This window comes from Xiphophorus maculatus, chromosome 18 (genome assembly GCF_002775205.1).
Source record: "Xiphophorus maculatus strain JP 163 A chromosome 18, X_maculatus-5.0-male, whole genome shotgun sequence".
Lineage (NCBI taxonomy): Eukaryota > Metazoa > Chordata > Actinopteri > Cyprinodontiformes > Poeciliidae > Xiphophorus > Xiphophorus maculatus.
Genome location: NC_036460.1, coordinates 10,796,109 through 10,820,583, shown reverse-complemented (window position 1 = coordinate 10,820,583; position 24,475 = coordinate 10,796,109). Strand labels below are relative to the sequence as shown.

Sequence of the window (24,475 nt, the reverse complement as noted above, 5' to 3'; positions counted from 1 at the left end):
GCAGATGTAAGACATCTATGCTACATGTCTTTAGTGGGGGCGTGTAATAATATTAGAGGTTAAGCAATGTACAAAAGGTGACAAAATGACCACCAGCTAAAATAAACTCACCATAATTCTCAAATGTGTTTATCAGTTTGGGGAAAATTTAATCTTAACCAAAGCAGGGTTAGATTACTAATAAAAGTCCCAAAACGTCCATAAACTAGTTTTTACATGAAGGTCTGTATTTGAAGAAATGAGGGGCACTTTGAGGAACTTAAAATTTTGTCACTCATAAGTAGAGTGTGACATTTATCAGATAAGGGCAGGAAACTGTTGCTACTGTTTACAATAACCAATCAGAAAAATATTGCCTGTTGAACTGCGACGTTGAGATGGATTGGCCAGAATTCATCATTAACAACATGCAAGCCTGGATCCCGTCTTGAATCAGTGGTTCAGACTGGTGGTGTCTAACAGTGTGGAACCTTGAACAGTCTCAAAATAATTTTTGTTTAATTTGGTAATTGTACTCATATCTTTTACACATACACACCAATCCAACAGAGCACTAACTGGATGTGTGGAACAGGATCTTTGCATGATGGATGTGCAGCCAAAAAACATGCAGTAACCGGGTGATGTAATCATATCAGTATGAAACTCTGGGGAAAGTTTTGGATACCTGACCTGGAGATTGCTGTAATGTTTCATAAGCATTAAGGCATTTCTGAAGGTGAAACAAAGTCAAACACCTGCGCTAACAAGCTGTACCTAATAAAGTGGCCTGGCAATTTTTACAAGATCACCAGTGTACATCAGTATTTAGACTAGGAATGGTAAACTTTAATAACCCTGACATTTAAACAGATTTCTGTAATTAACTTTACGTCTGATCTAAAAACAGAGAGCTGGAGTAGGCGGCAGATTCGGTGAGAGAGATAAACTGGGCCGATGAGTTACTTTATTTAATAACTCACCGCCACTTGGTTTTCTGGGAGACAGTGCTCCCACATACTTGTCATACCTCAGACAACTTTCTCTTTCGGCCATCACATTCTGACTTAAGAGGTGGCTGGCTGACTCATGACTGACTGACAGAAACACACAGCCCTGTATGGAGGTAGAATGAAGTGGCGGGTGATGGAGAGAAATCTGCGTTTCAGAGTAAATTTCACACCTGATAAAGAAGCTGAATTAAATCAGTGAGACTTTTAAGTCAAATCGATGCAGATGTGGGAGGGGGTGGAGAGAGGCAGGACAACGCTGAAGGAGTTGGAGATTAGCAAGTTGTAGAGAAGAAAGAGATTGAGATGTGTGGGAAGAAAACTCCAGAGTGTACGTGTTGGGAAACTGGCACATCCATCAGTCAGTCCACATAGGACAGTGGCAAGGTTAAGCAACGAGCTGCATGCATGAATGACAACAAGAACACACACAAACGGACAACCGGTGTGATCACAGTCACAAATATCTGCTGTACCTCTTCAACTTTTATGGTTCCACAGTTGCCAACTTCTAATTAAACTAATTCATTTGATTTATGTTAACCCTTTGGTTGTTGGGGTGTAGGCAAGCCTGAGTCAGCTGCTTCTTTTGATCACTCTACAGACAAACTTGTGCTAATAAATTCATTTATCTCCCCTAAAGTACACACCGGAGCTTGAGTACATGCAAATGGAAACAGGCGGACAAATAAAATATGCTTAAAAATAATAAAAGAGAGGAGAAGGATGGCACTCACAATTATTAATAATGAAAAAACAGCAGGCAGGACTGACTCACACAGAGAAGTAATGGAAATCACACGTGCTGCATAAACTTGATATGCCAGTGACTTTCACAGAGACAGAGTTTGTGTTTAAACTTTCAAATGGTAAATTACATTTCCATCAGAAATACCACGTACTTCTCCTCACTGTCCTGAGATATCCGGATCACTTTGTAGGCTGTAGCTTTTGCTTTAAACAGCTCTCTCATCGCCCTTTCAAAAACTCAGGAGCTTCTAATGTTAAAGCTTCAAAATGGCATCAGCGTGAAAAAGAGCATTTGCTCCACTGCATAGCTTTGTCGCTTTACCCACCGAATAAGTCATCCTTCGCCAAGGCATACAGGATGCGAGAGGCTCCGATGAGATTGCTCATTGAGGCAGAGATTGTTGAGGAATAAACTCCAATGATGACGACGGGCTCCCAGATGTTGATGGCCCTCAGAAAACTGTAATCCCTCTGAAGGAGAACACTGCAAAAGTAAAATGTAAAAGGTTTAACCCACATGATCATGATATCACTTTGTAATCAAAGCAGGTCCTTGTTAGACAAAGCGGAGCAGACATGCTTGTAGGAACAATAAGCAGCACGAGGAGGCAGAACTTTTTAAGAAGTTTAAACACTTTCAGCCTTTTTTAAAATTTGTGAACCTAAAATAAATTTCAAAACATTACAAACATTTAGGTTACTTACATTAGATAAACATTGAATGTCAATTGATTAAATACTAATCTATATATATATACATACAGTATATATATATATATATATATATATATATATATATATATATATATAAGCACATTACAAATAAATTACCTGAAGCAAGTAAATTATTTGCTTTTCTGATACAAATACCAGTATGTCTTGACTTTCAGGTTAATCTTCTAGTAAATCAGGTAAAAGCATTCCTTCCAATAACATCAGGGTTGAAAATAAAGAGAAAAACAGAAAGAAACCCTTAAATTAGGATTGTAAATCTGATTTTCACCAAACATTTAAACAGTGACTTCAAAACTATTCATTCCTCTTCAATATTCCCCATTTCCCTCCTCTACAACCACAAATGTACTTTACAGATGTTTTATACAATATATCAATGCAAAGTATTGTGTTACACAGAACAGCAAAGAAAACAAAACTTAAAGTCCTACATAAAAAAGCTTTTTTGTCACATTTATTAGTGACACCTACTCTAAATGAATGAGAGTAGCTGTCATTTAAAACTCATTTGTTCTGGGGGTAAAATGTGCTTGTGTCCACTAGAAAAAGAACAAGATTGAGGTGATGATTACTCTGAGGATGTCTAATGAGGAGGTCCAGATATACAGAGACCACCACCACAATGAATGTGCGTGGGTGTGTGCTCGATACATGAAGAAAGAGAGATCAGAAAGTACAAAAAACTCTGAAGGGTGTGTGTGATTATAGCTTGCTCCCCACCTCCTTTCAATACAACACAGCTAGGGAGATGAGAATTAAAGCACAGGGTTTCTCCCTCCCCTGATCCATCTCAATCTTTCTTTGTGGCTCAATTCTCTCTCACACACACACACACGCGCCCGCACACCTGCAGACACACACACACAAATCCAATCCATCTATTCCCCTCCTGTATCACCTCCATCTCCCTGATTCTGATGTTTGAGAGGTCTTTTAGCTTTTCTGTCTCAGTCCTCCTCATTTTATTTCAACTCTGATCCGTGACGGCTCTCATTTTCTTTTCGTCCCTCCCCTTCTTCCCTCCTAATTAATACTCTCATCACGTTTTCTTTCAGGTCCACTGATTTTAATACTTATTATTATGGCCCTATTAGGTATTGTTCACTCCATCCAAATGTCTGAGAACATTATTATTTCATATGGAGTCCAAAAGGCAGTAAGCACACTCACTCACAAGCACACATAGACACCGACAGAAAGGATTTCAGCGTGAATCGTATGAACCAGGACCCTGCAGAGAAGCCACATTGCTACAGTTTTCCATTGCCACTTGGATGCAGAATATTACCAGCATGTCAATAGTAAATACACTGACATATATTGGTAAAATGCTTTTAAGGTCAATTTTTAATTACCGTAGTTGTTGGGACTTGACATCTGTTAGTGAATCAGAATCACCCAAGCTTTTGGAATAGGATGATATCTACAGTTCTGCCTAAAATGCACCCATTCATTGGGTAACACTGTTTTGTCACAAGAAGAATGTTCTGGTTTTGAATCCCAGCCTAAAGTCTTTCTGCATAGAGTTTAGGGCCAAAATTAAGAGTATTGTACAAATGGCAGTGGCTACTTCCAGCTTGAAGCCAGCTACTGATATGATTAATGATAGGATGGCACCAGTAACTGAGTGGTCAACTTGTATTAGCGATGGAGAGGCTAGTGATTAGCATGCCTAGTCATTAGTCTCTCTTGTCTATTGGTGGCATGGAGAAGTCATCTTAACCCTCTATAATGGTGCATTCAGACCGGATAGTCCGGTAGACTTGGTTTGATTGGGGACTTAAATTGCAACATTTGTTACATTTTCAAAACTGTAGTTTGCGTTGACACTGCACTGTCAAACGACTAAAACTAACTGAATAACCTGTTCCCCCCGTCGCCTGTGGGGGCGCTGCACCAAGAACTACTGAAGAAATCGACACAAAACCTCCTAAGAAGACCAGCGCAATTTCCTTCTTCAGAAAAAGTAAGCAAAAAAGGAGAGGTGTCTCATTTTTTAGCAGTTGTAGGACTTCTTCATTCATATACATTACTGGTTTGGACATCGCCAGTTAGCCGCTGACGATAGCGACACTCCTGCAGGCTCCATTATTACGCCATCAGTCTGTCCACTAAACCAGGCTGTTCCAATGTGGGATGAGCAGGTATCTCACAAAATGATCGCAGCGCCTTTATTTCTTACTCGATTTCCATAAATATGGCTTAAATTAAAGCTGAGAAAATTGCTGATGTTTGTAAGTATTCTCCCTTGATATAAATCTATAAGCAGTTTGATTTCTATCAAGATGCAAGAGAGGACTAAGCAAATTGCTATTTTATGTTGGTGAATAATTACATAATTGCTGTTAATTTTATTAGTTTGTCAAAATGTAACAAACCATGTTTCACATACTTTATGTATGGGACATATGAAATACGTCATCCTATTTGATGATTAAATATTCAAACAACCGAGGCAATTAGTCCCGTTTTTGTCATTTATTAAAGGTTTAAAAATTACAGCAGCTGCAGAGCGCCACAGTAATGGGGATTTAAGCTGAACAGTAAAACAACTTTAAACCATTCATATTCTGCTTTTCCTTGCTTTCTGTGTTGGCACGCAGACCCGTTGCCATGACAACCGACCCAACATCTTTGTTAACCCACAGAGCAGAGAGTAATATATTGACCAGAATGTCCTGCACTGTTGCCAACTTCCTGCTTTTGAAACGGTCTCTAGTCAGGTTGCATTCAGACAGGTTTTCTACCATTTTAGAGTTCACTTCAACCGGACCGAGACCTAGGTTTATAGGAGGATTAGAGTTCGATTTTTAAGTCCATTTTGGAATTCAAATTTGCATTCTGACCTCCCCCCAAAAAATCTGACTTTCTAGACAAACGGATTAGAGTTTGATTCAGGACTCTAATCCTGATTGGTCTGAATGCACCCTACCTTTCCAAGGGAGGTTGACACAGTGCATGGTCTAGTGTGAAGTTTTTATGTTATGACAACATGACCGACCTTAATGGTGATCCTTAATGGTGTTAAGGTCAGTGAGGAACTACTAGCTTTTTAACTTCAAATATGATTGCTGGATTTATACAATTTAGAACTTGTTGGAATTTAAACTTCCAAATGAACGCAGCGTGAAGCAACAAATAATCACAAATCTATGATAGCTTAAATTAAGGGAACTGGTCGCAATTAATATACTTGTCAACAGACAAGAAAGTCACTAAACTGAATGTGTCTGTAAAACAAAATAGTGCAAACCACTTAAATATTTTTAACTTTGTGTGTGTGTTTATCAGAGAAGAGGGTCAAAACATGTCACTTGAATATTAATTTCTTTGATGTGGAACAGAAGCTAAATTAATCTGGAAAGCTTGACATTTCCTAAATGGCTCTCCAAAACAAAGAGGCAGCAAACTGGGCGACAGTGATGATAAATGGTATGAGTTTGTATGAGAGAGAAGGGAGGGAGAGAGAGTAAAGTCAATATATCGGGTTAAAGCAGAATGCACAATATGTTTTTATGGAGGTAAGTTTTTCCCCCTTTACAAGCTGTGTATTCATTACTCAGGGAATATTGTACATGTATGTATGTGACTGTGTGTGGGTGGCTATGTAGTTGTGCTAGTGATCGTAATTATTGATCAGATCATCCAGCTCAAATGAGCTCTGCTGTAGAAATAAAGAGGAGAACAAAAGCGCGAGAGATTAAAGGAGCTTGTTTAGAAAAGAGGAGGAAACACAGCTCAGTGACTAAAATGAGCCCACTGAGATTGTTCGGTCGATTGTTCTCTCTCCTGCCATCAAGCTCCAGCCTTCAGCTCATTTGCTTACCATTTTTATTCATGCCATCAATTGTGTATTCATGCGTATTCATATTTTAATCCATCATCCTGTGTGTTTGTGTGTCTGATAATTCACCTGCGCCTTTGTCGAACATTATGGATTAATTATGTGTTATTTCTCAAATGGGATGAAAAATTAAGCGCTGACACCAAGGGCGGGCGGCACACATGCGTTTAGGTGTTAAAATTAGAAACCAACTGGAAGTCACAAGAAGTTCTTGTGTAATTCTTGGAGTGAGAGTAACAATTAAAGATCATCCAGTCTAATGCACATGTAGAATGCCCATTGACGACTCGGATGTGATCAGCGCTAATTACACAGAGGGTTTTGGCAGGTAGTCAACATTGCTGTCATACTCACAGCATCATTAAGTTATCATTAGTGTTAAAAGAATACATGAATAACAGAAAAGTCAATATTCATTAAAATGAACCTGAGTTTGGACATGGCCTCAAATAGGCGTCAGAGAGAAAAAGACTGCAGGAAGTTAGTAATACATCGCATGCACTCTCTCTCCACTCTTGCCCCCTCTTCTGTTACTCAACGATGTAGGAGAGCAGATGTAGGCACTGCTCAGTAGCATCTGAGAGGTGGAGAAACAGGAGAACCTCCCAAACTGTTTTACTATTCTGAACTAACTAAAAAGTATAAATACAAAAACAATAGACATGAGAAATTACAATTTCAGTCTGTTACATCTGTCCTGCTACAAAACAAACATATGTAAAAACTTAACAATTCCTAGTCTAAGTAAATACATTAAATCCTGGATGTTAACAATTACTGTATAATGAAATGTCAATTTCAAAATAATCAAAAAATCTTGGAGGCAGCTGGTAATGCATTTAACTGAGAATACTTTCAGGAAAGCTTAACAGTTTTACAAAGATATATCCACTAATCATAGTAGGAATAATTTCTTCTCCCATTTCACTGCTGATTTGTTCCTCCTTGTCATTAATGATGATTAACTACCTAAATTTCACTTCTTTAACAGAAAATGTGGAACTGAAATGTCGATTACATATGTTGTGAAAAATCTGTGCAAGCTGGACCTGAGTAAAGTAAAAAAAAGGTAAAGTTAGACTATTGTATCAAAGAAAATAACTGATTATGAAGGGCTTTGCATCTTGATTTATGGTCCAATACAAGAGTAAAGAAATGTAAGAAATCCAATTTCCTCTCCAAGTATACTCTGCTATTTACACTGTAAGATAACTTTGTTAATAACTTGGTGTAATTAAAAAGTTGGTTCATTTCAATGGATTGCTTCATTATATTAGGTTATGAAGAAATCCTTAAGTGCTCATTCCTTTACCCAAGCAAGCAAAGCACCACATTAAAGAAAAGCCCTTGAAATACTCAACCTTGGTCATATTTCAACAAGTCCTTTGGTGTAAAATATTTTACCATGCAACAATCTCCACAATGGTTCATGTAGAGTGAGAAAATTATATAGAGCAACCACTGCATTTATTTTGTGCAGCAATTAAAAAGTAAATGGTGATCCTGGTATAAGAGGTGATGGTAATTACTGCACTCCATGGAGAGAGGGAACAAACAACTCACTATTAGTAAGAGGGAAGGTAAGTTGATGTTTTTTTCAAATCTGGCATGGGTCGAACTCCACAATCTTAAAATGCATATTTTACTAAATGCCTCCATTTCCTAAATGGGTACTTGTAAAAAGCCCCCTTCCATCTACTGCAATCTCTCTTTTACAAACTTTAAACTCTAAAGATCAAGGTGAAAAGACCCGTATTAATTTTTCAGTGTGAATATGTTGAATCAGATTTTTCACAGAGAACAGTCTGAATAAAAGTGCCAGGTTCTTACAAGTGCAGCGTAATCATAACTATTGTTGAATGTCAAGTGTGATATAAAAGCATACCACCTCGGCTCTAAGACATGAAAAGGGGGACTACTTTACACTACGCCAGTGGTGAAGTACAATAAAGAACCCGTTTTGCAAGGAAAGGCAGAATAGAAACCCTCCGAGCACAATTTGAAAATAAAAACCCGAGCAGAAACTGGCTGAACACACAGATCTATATTCACAGAAGGCCAATGTTACTTTATAGTGCCTGCATTTGAAACCAGTTTTCTTGGAATGAGCTTCTCAGAGACGCCTGAATTGACTCCATAGCAACAAATGCACCAGAAGAGAACTAGACCCTTCACCGCTGGGATTTAACATTGGTCTTTAAACCCAGTTCTCCTTGACCTTGTAGGTAGTGTCAGAGTGTAGCCACAGTGCACTGGGGATAAGGATGATGCACAGAGATGGAGCAAGTAGTAGCTGAGGGAAAGGACCGAAACAGAAAGCAAAAACACGGAGTGAATGATGGGATGGAAGAGACAGAGAGGGAGGCAAGAGGGGAGGAGCAGAGTTAAGTGCTCTCAGGAGAGTAGACTGTGGTTAAGGATTATTAAATGGGATCAATAACTAACAAGGCCTCTGCGTGCACATCCCCATACACACACATTCTCCCCCTTTTTTCCCCTCTATCATCCTCTCCTCAGTCCCAAGCCTTTTCTTCCCTCATAAAACTGCAGATGCAAGTCTAAGCTGTTCTATTGGTTTGTCTTTCTCCTTTATATTTGTACATGTTTAGAACATCTTTCCTTGATACTGCTTTCCATTTAGTCTGTTTTCAGCCGCTCCTTTTCACTATTTCTGGACACATAAATAGTGATCTCTATGAGCCCAAAATTTGTGATTAAAGTATTTAACATGGGTGCGACACAAAGAGGAACAAATGCCTGCATTTACTTCCCAGATTCTACACAACTGAAAAATAAAACCAATCAGCAATAGCAACTTTCTTACACTTAGAAATACTTATTTAACTAAACTACAAAACACACTATGGATTGTCAACAACAAAGAGGGACTAATCCTCCCTTTGAAACATCTTGTTAATCACCTGCTTGATTCAAAGCAAAGTACCTCAAATAAGGTTGCTTTGATTGAGGTATTTCTGACACTTGTTGCACAAGTGTGTGAAGCCCCCTTTTTCATTTGTCTTCCATTATTGCATAAGATGATGGTGAAACACTTAGCTTCCCCATCTGTTCAGCATCACCGCAATTGCTTGATTCAAAGCTCTGTATAGTAAGATCTATGAAACTGTTGGGCAAGCAGCCTGCTGATCTGATGATCAATGACAAATCTGTTCAATGTGACATTAAGCAATGGCAATGTACAAACCTCCAAACTAGAAATGTTTTTTGCTAAAGTAAATATAGTTCATCATATCAAATGACCTCAAGTGTGATAGCCAAATTCAGTCAACGTGCATCTCTCTGTGCTCTGTGTCACAAGACAAAATAATAAAAAACAAAATAATAATCGAGAAATCTTGCAAATACAATAGGCCTTCGCGAGTGATTCGCTGTTTGGGCCTAATAAAACACCAAAAGTTCCCAAAGGTGTTGAAACCCACCATTCACTACAGCGGTGGGCTGCTCACCCAAAGTGACAAAGTATTTCATATTTTTCATCTTTTTATAGACTCATTGATGTCCTTTGAAAACTTCTAATCTCTTCAGTTCTAAAGTGAAAATCTTCATTGAATCAGCTTTTATAGTTACCTTGATGAATTCATTGAATTTGACCTTGTAGCTCTTTCACTACCAAAACAGAAAATGCTCCAACCATAAAGTTTTCAAATTGTCACAAAACTGCTTTCCTGTTTTATTTTAAGATTGATTCCAATTGGTGCAATTAACATGAAACAATGGTCAGTAAAGGGCCACAGATTTTTGAGTTGCAGTCAGCTACAAATTATTCAAAAATGACTGGATGGCATCCCTGTGCCAATATAATTGAGACTTAATCAGCACAAAGCTAAACTAGATCACATCACTGTCATGTGTTCTGCTGTATAAAATTTAAAGAGAGCACAGTTTCTTTCTACCGTGACTTTAAATCTTTTTCTCTCCTCTACCTGGTTAACATTCAGTCATGTTTTCCTTCATTATTATGTTCAATAACAGCGCATGAAGCCATGGAGTAGAAGATAGATGAAGGAGTTATGTTTTAGGGTTACATGATAGGTGGTGTTTGAATTAACATCAATACAGCCAATGTAAGTAATGTTTTTAATATATCTTTATTGATCCTATAAGTTGAGCTGATATCAACCAATGGTATCATTAATATCATCATTGAGTGGGTGGCCATGTGATGTTTTCAGTGAAACAACTCATGTAGGATTGTTTCACTGAAGCGGAGAAGGAATATTAATGGCATGGTCATTTTTCTCGCAGAAAGGGAATAATACTGGTAAGTACAATCAGTCAATATTGTTATATCTGATATCAATATTGTCCCAAATTCTCATATCAGTGCATTCATATGTCATTATCTTGACTTGGATATTAATATTTGCTCCAAAGCATGGATTGTTGGGGTTGCAAAAAGAAGACCAATATTTTTCTTCAAGATCTTCAAGATTCAGTCCAACTCTCATTTCTCATTTAGCTCCATTCTCTAAGGGAAGCAACTTTTTATTCAGAAAGAACACAGCATTGGAAGACTTGGCCTGTGATCCTGCCATTGTTAAACTCCCTTCTTCAAAAGTGAACATAATCACTGCAGTGAAGAGATAACCAAAAAAGAGAGCGTGGTTGATGGATGGATGGTTGGATCATAGACAAGGAGATGATGGAGGAAGGAGAAGTGGAAGCCAAAAAAGCTGCTGTTGGGTGATAGTACCTGACAATGGGACAGGGAGGACGAGAGCGTGGAAAAAGCAGAGCAGGGATGTTAGACTTATCTCTGTCCAGGAATTACAGTTTCACATTTCTTTTTTCCTGGTTTTGAAAAAGGAAAAAAAAACCTACATTCCGACAGTCTCCCAGATTTCAATCAAAAATGTTATAACTATTCTGTGTCAGTAGGTGGCAGTAACAACAACATCAACATTTAAAGAACAGGATCCTGAGCATGAAGTCCAGGGTTTAAGATTTTTTTTTAAAATCTTCCAAAACAACTGTAGATCCTGTTTTATAAAAATATTTAAATTACATGTGGATGGGAGGCTCAAATATCACAAAAAAAGTAATTGCTTTGGAAAATACTTGTGTTGGTAAAGACAGGGTCCAATGAACATAGGCACCAGAAATGTGTTCTATCTTAAGGATAACTGGATATTTTTATCATCAGAATTGGGATAAAGTCAGTAATGTGCAGAAAGAAAATAAGGTGAAAATTCATATTATTGGCAGAGGTTCAGGAGGAGTAAAAACAAATTGTACAAAGTTAGCATGAGAGGACATGGAAAATGTGTTTTTATGAGAATGGAGGCAAACGAAACTGTTTGAAAACAGATGAATCAGACACAGAATGTGAGGAGACAAGAGCTGAGAAGACAAGATAGACAGAAGCACCTCGTATGGGAGGAGGGGGTGAGCGGATTTTACCCAGATTCACAAAGCTGCATGTCAGAGATAGCAGCACAAAAGAAGGCCCGGCAGATTCAAATTAATATCATTATCAAGTCAGGTTATTAATACAAAGACGTCTGTAGCACAGGGTAGGATAAGCCCACAGGTCACAGACATGCAGCATTGTGGGAGTCAATTATATGTTCACTTACACACACACACAAAGAAGTCAGTCAAGTCAAATAGAAAATAATTCAATAAGACATTTTTAGCAAGGAAGGCATATTATTACTATAAAAAAAGAGTTTAAAAACTATATGCAAAAAGCACAGAAGTTTGAGTTTGGGTGATTATTTCTTTCTCAGGTCTTCTGGTTCTGGCATGCGCTGCATCTCCAGAACCAACTATGGAGGAGCAGCATTCAGCTTCTAGGCACCACAAATCTGGAACAAACTTCCAGAAAACTGCAAAACAGTTGAAACACTGAGTTCCTTTAAATCCAGGCTAAAAACCTGTCTATTTAGAATTGCTTTTGAACTACACTGAATGAAAAATTAAGCAACATATTCGTGTGTGTTGGTGCGCTTGATGATGTCACTCAAAGTGTAATGTTTATCACTGGTTTCTCAATTGCTGACTGAATATTGTTTTTATGACTTACTGTTCTTGTGTTTTTATGATGTAAAGCACTTTGAACTGCCTTGTTGCTCAAATATGCTATACAAATAAACTTGACTGATTGACTGATGATTTCTTAGTTGTAACAAATCTCAGCAGTAAATCTTGTCCTGTTGTAAAGCCTGCTTACTTCCTCATCTGCTCAACCCACAAATGGATTCTCTCTTACATGTGGAGCAGCATAAATTATAATGAAGCAGTGTTACAATAAATAAATAAACTAGGGATGCAAGCGATATTGTCAATAACATCAGTATTGGCTGATCTTAGCTTTTTTAAAGTATGTGTATTGGTCCAGTAAATAAAACTGAGTCCATGTTAACAGTGTGGTCAGTGGTGTGGTAATTTTTTTTTCAACCCGACAAAATATTAGTAAAATATGTATATTATATCAGTAAATATCAGTTATCAGCCATAACAGAAATATTAATACCAGTACAAATTTTTATATTGGTGCTTCCCAACAAACCCAATGCAAATTAACTTTCTTATTCAGCTAAGTACATATTTAAGAAATATTATGAGCTGATTACTGCATCAAGGTGTATAAAAGCTGTAAAAGGTTCTAGTTTCAAAACCATTACTCTCTAATGGATGTACACTCTTCCTGAGATGCAAAGGAATGAGAAAGTGTTGGAGTTGTTGGAATTTTTACACTAATGCCTGAAGCATAAATGATCACACTGTTACCCTCCCCCACTTGTTGCTGTGCATTGCTAGTCAATTACATTTTCAAATCTTGATGTTTATCAAACATGGATAGAGACGGTGTGGAGTCACTGATGCAGCTACTCTGGGTTTGATTCCTAGCTCTATTTACCGCATGTCGTCACTTTATCAGCCGAAGTTCCTGACCTTGAATAAAGGTCACTAGTGCCAAATAAAGCTTTTGAAATAAGTATCATAATAAAAAGTTATTATAGCTGAATTAACATGTTACAATATGTTATATTGTCTCAATAAGAATTGCTGCGTCGCCGTTTTAGACAAATCACAATCATTTTATATATTTTAGGTCTATGTTTTTGTGGTAACAGTTCACACAGTGTTATGAAACTGTCAGAATGTCATACCTGTCTATGCCAAGCCAACATCAGAGTAAAACAACTCAGTTTGTAGATGCAATTGAGTACAGACATAAAATTTACACATTACATACATACTACTAAAAGAGGTTGATAGCGTAGCGACAGGGCAATCAGTCATGGCTGGTTGGGTGGTCACTAGAGGTTAATAGATTCCCCCCTCACATACCCTCGGGTAGTCTCCTTTCCTTCCCCGGTACTTTTAATGTTCTGGCATGCTTTCTCAAAACAGACTATATTTGTGTCCACTCTATTAACATTAGTCTGTAAGAAGACGCACAGACAACTAAAGCTTTTTTTCTTTCAACAATGTTAATTATCAGCAGCTGGAAAGGAGTATCTACGTTGTATGGTTCCTGATTCACTATAAGCAGGTATATAAAACATTTCCTAAATTGGAAATTTGTGACAGTTGTGACTGGGTACAGAAAATAAACTTTTTTAAAATGTTTTTAGTCAAACTCCATAATGTTCTGTATGGTAACATACAATAATAAGTGATTTGTCTGTTTAAAATCTACCCTGACATTTTAAAAATCCCACTAAACAAATATCTCAACATTTTGAAAGACGCTGATTGTTGAGACATGTTGTAGCCCATGTTTGTCCAGCTCCAGCCGTCAAGGGCCGGTGTCCTGCCAGTTTTAGATGCATCTCTGCTTCAACAACATTTGATTCAAATGGTCCAACTCCCTCCTCAGCATGTCATAAAGTTCTGCAGAGTCCTGCTAATGAACCATCATTCGATTTAGGTGTGTTGAACCAGGGAAAGAACTAAAACATGTAGGATGCCGGCCCTTGAGGACTGATTTTGGACACCACTGCCTAATCAATTTCAGTAGGTGTCAACTCTGAGTCTCCTGACCTCATTCCCTGTTATAATGAGTGCATGCTGTCAACGGCTCACACCTGTGTGAAGGGAGATGCTGGGAAACCGTCCACTGTCTCGGCTCTGGTAGCCCAGGCACCCATGAACCTATTCGCTTCTAAAAGTTTATAATCTATACCGCTCTACTGGAAAAGGACTTGAATTTGCATGAGGCAGAAATCTAAATAAATAGTCTGATTTGAAATTTTTTTCTTACTTTTAGTTTGACCAGCTGAGGACTCGCTGACTTTGTTGAGAGAGCATGACTGCCACCCTTTGGGTGACAGCTGTAATAACATGTTTAGTTTTTATTTCACTCTCCATAAAAAGCAAGCACCTGATACATTTATGGTCTAAATGTAAGGAGTTTCCTCATAACACCCTAATACAGTCAATATCTAACTCCTGCATATCTAAGCTATCATTAGAAATCACTGCATGTAGTGTTTTGTCTGCATTTAGTGTGAAATAACAGCTACTCTCTGATCTCTATGCTTATTATTTTCATAGAATATGCAAATTATTTCAGTCATTTCTCTAAAAAAAAAAAGCTGATTTGGTATTCTTGTGTCATGAAGCTTTTGGGCTTTAATGAGCCCGTTTGTCAGCATGGTTTTGTTTTCTATAATTGCCAACTACAACTCTTCTTATGAAGCTGCTGGCAAGGTCTTTATTTGCCATAACTGCTGTGTAATTGCCTCTAGAATCATTTAGCACTTATGAATATGAAAAAGTGTTTTCTTCTATCTAATTATGTGTATGGTGCATAAATTAGACTGAGTTTGCCCTGCATAAGAGCAGAAGATGTTAATATTTGCAAGAAATTAAGCACTTGTTTAACCATGCATCATTGTTTATAATAACAAAGTCTATTTACTCAACTAGAGCTTTTATTTCTGAGTGTGTAGTTTAGAATATAGCTTTTATAAAAATCAAAACCGTTTTCTCAAAAAACAAAGATTCCCATTGCAATTTTTGTCCCCCAGATTTCTAAAACAATTGCATGTTAGAAAAATTAAAACAATGTTTTAAAAAATGGTTGATTTTCTAGGAATTCTTTGCACAAACTCAATATAGTTTCTTAGGCATTGTTTAGAGTTAGAGACAGAAAATTGTTGGTTATCTGAAGTGCAATAGAGTGACGAAGGCTCATAGTTAGATATTCACAGTGTTGGCAAGGTGATTAAAATGAAGTAAGAGGAAGCACAGAAATCCAAGATGCTACTTAAAGGGAAACTGTATTTTCTACAACATGTTGAGACATGTCTGTAGTTCTAGCACCAAGAGCAAGAGAGCAGAAGGCCTTCAGCAGATTACAGGAAGGTACACTGACGTTGCTCTATGTTGCTTTCTCAACTCTACCATTGAACATGATGAATTTAAAAATGTTAAGGTAATGATCCACATGGTCCATGTGGGACACAGGGACACTGTGGGTTTTGAAATGCTAGGCTGTTAGTAAGAGACACCAAAGTGTCTGGTAAAATACCAACCCTTTCCTTAGGTTTTCGTCATTAAACAATTAAAAGATTTACAAGTTGGAGATGAAATGCAAATGCGATAAATCTCAAAAGAAACATTCATTTTCAAAGATCTGTGAAAAATATGAGTCTGGAAGAAGGAGTGAGAAGCATAGGACCAATTTACTGAGGTTTAGTGTGAAACTTTCAAAATCAGTGATGTTTTGGGAAGCCATGTCACCTACCGGTGTTGGTCCACTGAGTTTTGATGGGGTTTATGAAATACTCTAATTCTGAGAAACTGAATATTAACTTTAAGCCATAATCATTAAAACAAACAAATGTCAGAACATTTTTCCTTGAGTGTTATGAATGTAGACAGGTAAAGCTAGATTTCTAACATTATGTCAAATTTCAACGATATTATAATTGATGAATTGTTGACAAGAGGAAGCAGTCACTATCCGAGTATGAGTTCTTAGTTCCTGGTTGTGGCGGTTGGGAATTTACTGACTGCTTTTTATGAGAGAGGTGACAGTCTGGTGACTTTATCTCAGCACTGCATAATCACATGAGCAAGTACATCCGAAAAACTGCAAACAAATGGTCTGAGTCACAGCTGTAAATAAAAATCCAGAAAACAAGATAAGTAATGCAAACATGTAAATCAGACTTTGCCAGTCTAAAGTTAAATAAACAGCTTCTCTTTCTGCTTCTGACATCACGTCTGCATAAACAGAATTTGGAATACGTGCAGGTGAGCAAAAAAAAATTTTCAAATAGGATCTAGCTGTCAGATATTGTTTACATAATGTTTTTTAGAGTAACTGTTTTAGCTAGATCCCACTGAGTTCATCTGTAGTCACATTTAGTCCAAATATCCTTGAGAAAGTCAAAAATCAAACAACGATTGAGTGAATTAAGTAACACAACAATAGGTATGGAGAAGCTAGGTCTTGTTTTATTTTCACCGGTGTTCCCTAATCTGTCCTACATTAATAAGAACTTGTTCTGTTGCCACTGTGCTGAGTTGCTTAGCCAGCTCACATGAATTCTACACAAAACATAAATATGGTTGGATTTACAGAACATAGTCTGTGACATCAGAGGAATTTTAAAACCTACTTAGTATTTTCCGGATGTATTATGTATACCTACATAATACTGCATAGAGTTTGCTAGTATTTACCAGCCTTTTTGTTTAAAAGACAGAGATACAATGAACTAAAGTCAACACCAGGTATCTAGGAAGTCTGTCTGCAAAGCCAGATGTTTCTAACTGGGAAAGATCTTCTTGTGTAGCTAAACTATTAAGATTTATACTCCACTTCATACTTGTTTTTGCATAACCTAAGCAGTAGCACTGGATGTATGTTTAGGGACATTATGCTGCTGGAAAATGAACACCCAATCTAGTCTCAAGTGTTCCAGGGCCTCTGAAAGGTTTTCTTCCAGGATTGTTTCATAACGGGTTCAGTGTAGTCAAAGCAAGCTTATCACATTAAGCAATAAATCAATAAATCAACTAAATGAAATGATAAATTAAAATTAACTCAATAATATCCATTTTGACCATCAATATTTTGTAAAGGGCATTTTGTATACAAAGACATCTTACTCCATTTTATTACAGGGTTTTGGTTGTGTGTGGTTTCATTCTTTTTTTATTGTGTTTTTAATTGTCGTGTTTTATTTTGGATATTTAGATGACCTTCTTGGTTGCCTCTCTAAACAATGAGTGGCGGGTGAGTAAAGGTAGAAGACCATGCGTTGGCAGGTTTGCATGCGTGGTCAATCCATTCTGGGTTGGCCGCGTCTTAAACCACAACTTTACTCTGATGACGCTGTTTGCTTAATCAGGCGCTTTAAAAGGCCTTTGCAGACCAGAATATGCTTGTCTGACTTAAACTCTGATTAAATGGCACACATTTTATATATTATTAGTAAAAACATTTGAAAATCATGTATTATTCCAGTTCCATATTGAAAGTATGTGCTGGTTTCCATCAGTTTGTTACATAAAATCCCCAGTAATATCAAACAATAATATTTGTAGATGTATTGTGACAAAATGTGAAGCGGTTCAAAAGGTATGAATGTATGCAAGTCATCCAGAGGGAAAGAGAGGCAATGTTTAGAGAATCTTCTTATCTCAGAGCAAGCGTGGCAGGTAGATGCAGGGAGGACGGTGCATCAGGGTAAATGATGGCCATATTGATCTCCAATGCTCTTTTATAGCCCTGTCATGTCAGTTTAGCACCTTGGCAACATTCGCTGTTAGAGCTACATCAATACCGAACTCTGGCACTCTGCAGCTGGCAGCCAGAGAGAGATGGTTAGAAACAGAGAAAAAAGTAAATAACAACTGCCTCTTCAAGGACTCAAACACTTATCAGTCCTTCTCTTAAGAGCAAGGTGAAGACGCAACCACCACAGTAAGCTGAGAAACCGATTGGAAGAGATTAAATCTTTAACAGTTGAAAGCTCAAATAATAAGAAGCTGCCAACCACAGCCTGATTAAAGCATCGCTCAGACGTTTTGAATAGTTTTGCAGAATAGCAGGCAACTGTTCTCTCAACAGTTCTTAAAGACTGGTTCATAAAAACCAACACTGTTACATCATGAATAAGGGATCAAGAATAATGTTCAATGTTGGCAATGATCTCTATACATGCTGAATTGAAAAATGCATTAATGATACTTTCAACTATTTAGGATATACTGGATTCTCCTGTCATCAATTGCTTTTTAAAAAACTGCTGATCAGAAGGCCTTTTGTTCACTGTTCTAGTTCCCAGATGTGAGAATCCTCCAGGCAAACCTTAAATTTTTAAGATCATAAATAGACCTACCAGAACACTGGCTCTAACAGTTCTAGAGACCTAGTAGATCTAACGCTAACATGAGTTTTTATTGCAAACCGATCATCCTGATTCTGGCTATTAGCCCTCAATTAAAAAATGCCATGCATCAAAAACTGTGTGCCAGGTTATGATACGGCCTATCCACCTGACAAGACAAAGTTTAATTTAAATTTGCCTAAGAACACTTTAAAATGTTTCAGTTAATGCACAAAACTTGCCACTGAAGTAAACAGGTTACAGATGGGTCTTCACACATTTCAAGTAATATCAGTGTTCATTTTAAATAACCCAACATAAAACGTTAGAAACCAGGACATAATCTGTATATGCATGATGTAGTATCTAATTCTCAAGATATGACAACCTTATAATAATGTAGAATTATTTACTATGGTTTCACAGTATTTGTCAATAAATTTAAAATAAAAATGACCCAATTCTTTGAGCTTAAAAACAAAAAAAATATTATTCATATTGCACTTTGCATAAATATTGAAGTCACTATATTGTAATCCATGGCATTTATCAATGCCATTTTGCATACTACTATGGAAAATTTCAAACTACCTCTAATTTTGTTAGTTTCTAAGTGTTTAGGTGTCAAGTTATCTCAAACAACAAACTTATTTTATTTGGTAAATTAATTTACTGGTCACAATAGCCAAGGTAGTTGATTCATTTTGTCACAAAATTGTCCAAAGAAGGAGTTCTTTGTAGCCATGGTAAAAGCCATTAATTAAAAGATCAGATAATTTCCAGTTTTTCCCAACATCTAGCTTTGAGAATGAGCAAAAGCAAAGAGTCCCACATGGATTATCGGTATACACTCAGACGGCATAAATCTGTTTGAAATGGGATTCCTCTTTCAGAGGCTTCAGTTCTGTTTGATGAAGCAGAAAATTTACTTTGTCTGCATTATCTGATAGGCTCCAAGCATTTGATTTCTTCTACACAATATGCTAACATCCATTACTACAACCGTGCGTTAATACTCACAGCTTTAATTAGCTGTCTTGAATATGTGTTGATTTATGGGCAATTTTGGGAACATTCAGTGCTTATGCTTTGCTTGTAAAATAAGGTGTGTATTACATCAATAGTACTAAAAGTAAGGAATATTGCAAAAATAGATGGGGATGAAAAAAAATCTATGTTACAAACCGGTCACAGGAGCAGGCCACCATAAGGCACAGCATATTGTAGATGATGTATGTGAAGATGACGGCGGTGATGGTGCCACGAGGGATAGAGAAGCTGGGATTCTTCAGGTCACCTGGTGGATAGTACATGTTTAAAATGTAGTCATGTTAAATAAGAAGTACATCCTGTTCTATTCAAAATATCTACGTATCTCAATACAAAAACCTAATCTGGTACTAATCAGGTCCTACAATTTGGTGGATATAAATTCAGGTGATCAGCAGTGCATGGCATCGTTCTGGGAAATATTTTTGACAAACTTATTCCATCCTTACCTCAGTAAGAGGTTAGACTGCTAATGTAATGAACAAATTACTAGATTAGCAGTGACAGAGTTTGTTCGCCTGAAAAATTCATGTGTGTTAAGACATTTCCAATCAACAGTTAGTGGTGTAATTTAATCAGGAAATGGGTTTAAAGTCATTTAACAGCTATTTGGAGTCCATGATTCAACAAAGACAAACATAGTTTTTAAGTAGAAGAGTTTTAAGACATCATCCAACCTCCCAGGAACTTCCCCCTTGAGGTCAGGCCATGGACACCACAAGATGTCCTGAACAATGTCTTTGATGGTGATGTTTGTTCATGGTGAACAGCAACATGAACAAACATCTCATGTCACAGTCTGTATCAGACAATGTGGGGAGAATCCAACAATTAAAATGGGATCTAGTGTATAATGTGAAATATTGTACAAGTTATGAATTTAGTCAAGCAACGTCAGGTTTTCCCGAACAATAAGAGATTTCACCCTTTACAACAGCATTTACAGTAAAAGTGAAACCCTGCTATAACACAGGTCATTAATAATTATGTCGAAAGCAAAGTGTTAGTTTATGAAGCTGGATAAACACTCTGTTAAATGATGTAGAACCACCAGAAAAGCAAACTCTCAACCCATCATATCACCCCCTCACTCTGCAAAGACCAGCAAAAGTAAAATGCACCTGGACTGAATTTATTGTAACACTTCTTCTGCCAACTCAAACAGTGGCAGAAATAAATACTAATATGTAAATGATAAAGCTAGGTGTATTTGGGAATGCTTTGTTAGAATATAAAGGCAGCTGTGGAAAAACCAGACAGCTGATCAGCAAAGATTTTGTGGACGAAGGAGACAAAAACACAGAAGCAACACCCTGAAAATGAGTAAAGTGGAACAAGTTCTTAATATTTTCCTTAAACACATGTGCTCCCCTTACTTTTATAGAAAACACTTATTTAAAAAAACTGACAGACATTTAATCAGTTTTTCCATTAAATTGTTGAGATTCTTTACATTAAGCTTATGAAGACATATGCATTTCCACCTGTTAAACCTGATATTGAAGAAAAAATAAGCAGGAAAAAATGGAATGTGGAAAATAAATTAAGACATGGAAGGAAAAAAAAAAAAATTTTCCATCCTTATTCATCAGACATCCTTATTCATCAGGGGGTCGATTGATTGTCAATCAAGAATATTCCATAATGTTCTAGCGCCAAATATGAGGCCATCTACATCGACCTCAACTGACTAATTGATTGTTTTGACACAGTGATGTGGCCCATTCAACGAGACTAATAAGGTTATAATCTGCTTCTGAGTTCAGAAGCAGATTATAAATGTGCTTCTGGAAATAGCCTTTATTATTAAAGATAATTCTATTAGAAATGAAAACGGTCTAATTTTTGTAGATGACTGATTCCTTCACAGATAATCAGGCTATAACATGACCACATCTACCTGACATATTAGAGCCTGCCATGATGCCGGTGCAGCCGTTGAACATCACAGCAAATACAGTGGCGAAGGACATCATCTTCCCAGTGGTGTAGTCTTCAACATAGCCAGCTGGAAGAAATACCAGTAAGTCACTGTAGTTCTGCCTCTATCATCATCATCATCATCATCATCATCAGTAAGTTTAACTTGGTTTGATGACAGACACAGCTCTGCAACCCTCCGGATCTAAAACTTAATCTCTGCAAGCCTCTGAACAAGTAACCCTCTTTAAACTTTTTTTTTATCGAGTACAGTATCGACAATCAAGTTTTACAGGTAAAAATCTAATTTCACACCCACAAAGGTTCATACAGAAATATATTCTGTTCTTTCATTCATGTGTGAACAAATGTTTTGATATTATTACTCACTCTGATAAGGCTGAGGTTAATCTTAGCTCAATGGCTTAGATTTTAACTAATTCAGTCCTTTTGTGTGCATTTTTGATTCATTTTTATATACAAGACCCTTAATCTTCTTTACATTTAGCTAACTAGTTCTCTCTAAAAGTACAGGGTTTCAATAAACATGATACATTTTACAATGCTCACTGAAACCATGAAATGGTAATGTGTTTACATTGCTTTTGTAAACAGCCGGTAAAATTAATCAGGATTATTATATATGTGTGTGTGTAAAGTTTTCATGAGTACAGGCCTGAGTTACAAGCAATTAGCTCAGTAATCATGTGCTTGAAATTAAATCCTCTCATCCAAAGAACATGCCCTACATCACTCAAATATGAGTCAAATATGTTGTGATCTTCCAGGAAGTGTAGGCGAAACGCCTTCTGCTCTTTCCTGTGTGGCCTGCGGGGGGAAACCAGTTCAGATCCTAGAAGGTTAAACGGCTGCCAATAATCATCAGAGTTAATGAGGTATTAAGCCCATAATATTTATTATTCCTGCTCTGGTGAACATATACAGCCGGTGGACAGCAGGCTCGGTTTAAAAGAGGAAAACATTCATTTAATGAACTTAGATTTTGCACCTTATGAAATAAAGAACATAAGCCACATTAAAACAAAAATGGCTTTAAAATGTTTTAGAAGATGTCTTTAAGCTTCTGAATCACCAATGAGTGTTTAATGGTCATGTGTGCTGCCACTGATCAGATGTCAACATTAGTAAAACTCTATCTTTAAACCCACAAACGAGCTGATAGTCTCAGAACTTATGAGGCTACTGTGTGAACAAACCCTCACTTCCTTTTTCCCTTGTTTCACAAGAACATCTGCTGCCATCATGACACATTAGGCTCGATCCAAAACTTTAAGTAATAATTAGAGATGCATCTAAAAATCCAACTGAAAATAGCTGACTTTAGCCTTTACCAACAGGAATCTCCATTTTGTCAGAAAAAAAAATTAATATATTTTAAAGTTTTAGAGAAATCTTGTTTAATTACAGAACTATGTAACACCCATTGGCACCTGACCTGATTACTTATAAATATATATTTAAAGTGAAAAAAATATTTGAGGAATATTCAAAATTGTCAAAATTTATATAAGCAACTCAGCGCTTTATAAAAATCATTGATTTGAAAGTGGTCACAAAATCTCTGATTGTTGCATTTCTAATAAAATACTTGGCAGAAGAAAAAAAATCAAGGCTTTCTATTCTAGTCACTCAATCTTACCCTTCAGATTTCCCAGCAGTGTTTCCAGCTTGAATCCAGTAAAATTAGCTGTGGTGGGATACACAGGGCTCGTTCCATTGGATGGCTTGAAGGGGCTTGGCAACGTGACCATTTTAGGTTTCACAACAAAAAAGCTGACAAAGATCATGATCAGAGCAAGGATGACCACCAGGAAGATGACGAAAGTGGCCTTGGCGTAGATGTGGGCTCCGACCAGGCATACTATAAGGCACAGCAAGAGGATAGCGGTGCCGTACAGCAAGGACCACCAGTAGCCTGATGGCAGGACCTGATGTGTACTAGGAACCACGGTTGGATCTAAAATGAAACATGAGAGGCAATGTAATGACTAGGAAGCTGTGATCTGATAGACAATGGTATAACAAAAGGAATCCCAGATAGTTTCTGCCTCATGTTTTCCAGTCTTTCACCTGTGTTAGGACTGTCTCAAAAAGCAATAACTCAATTAGTCACATAATAAATTAAAACAAACGTAATAATTTCCATATGCATAATTTATCAGTGTTCTCATTTCTCCATCTCTTTCTTCCAAAACTGGATGATAATCTTCAGTCTGGTGCTTTGGTCTCAATCAGCCCTCATTGTTAAAGAGTCCTCATTGTTAAAGTAGAGTCCTCATTGTTAAAGTAATAACTTTTAATACTTTGGGAAGACATGGTACAGATAAATACACAAATCAAGAAATTCTCAATTTACCTTCTGGTATTCCAAAGGTGCCCATTATGGCTTCAACCAGACCCAGCACAAAAAGGGCACTTCCGCACACGTTAGCAAAGAAGAACATGATGCCGATGCTGCCACCAAACTCAGGACCCAGAGCTCGGCTGATCATGTCTGTGCCTCAAGTTAGGGCAAAGTACATGGCATTTAAAACAAACTCATGAACTGATGTGAAATATTTGAAGTGTTTGAAAGGGGTACGCTTGGCTTGCCAAATACACTCAAAATGCAAAAAGCTATTGGTCAACTTTAGCAATAATAACCAGGTCATAATAAACCATTTTTTGTTTTGTTTTTTATGAACTGAAGTATAAATGTACTTATTGTATTTTGATGTTTTGCAAAACCTGAATTTGAAATATATTAAAGAAACCTCAGGTAATTCACAACTTTTATACTAAATCATGCGCTTCCTTCTCTTGGTTTAATGCTAAAGCACATTACAAGTCTAATTCTGACTTTCAGTTTA

The 24,475-nt window shown here is 37.1% G+C and overlaps 1 protein-coding gene across 1 annotated transcript in view; it reads right to left on the bottom strand.

Moving 5' to 3' along the window:
• Window positions 1–24,475, bottom strand: part of LOC102223213 (solute carrier family 12 member 9-like) — a 68,438-nt gene that overhangs the window by 34,010 nt on the left and 9,953 nt on the right. Inside the window, exons 3-7 of the mRNA XM_005805883.2 lie at window positions 23,983–24,120; window positions 23,266–23,583; window positions 21,586–21,693; window positions 19,821–19,932; window positions 2,066–2,223 (exon numbers count right to left, since the gene is read on the bottom strand). Of these exons, the coding sequence (XP_005805940.1) occupies window positions 2,066–2,223; window positions 19,821–19,932; window positions 21,586–21,693; window positions 23,266–23,583; window positions 23,983–24,120 (834 nt within the window). The remainder of the gene's footprint in view (window positions 1–2,065; window positions 2,224–19,820; window positions 19,933–21,585; window positions 21,694–23,265; window positions 23,584–23,982; window positions 24,121–24,475) is intronic.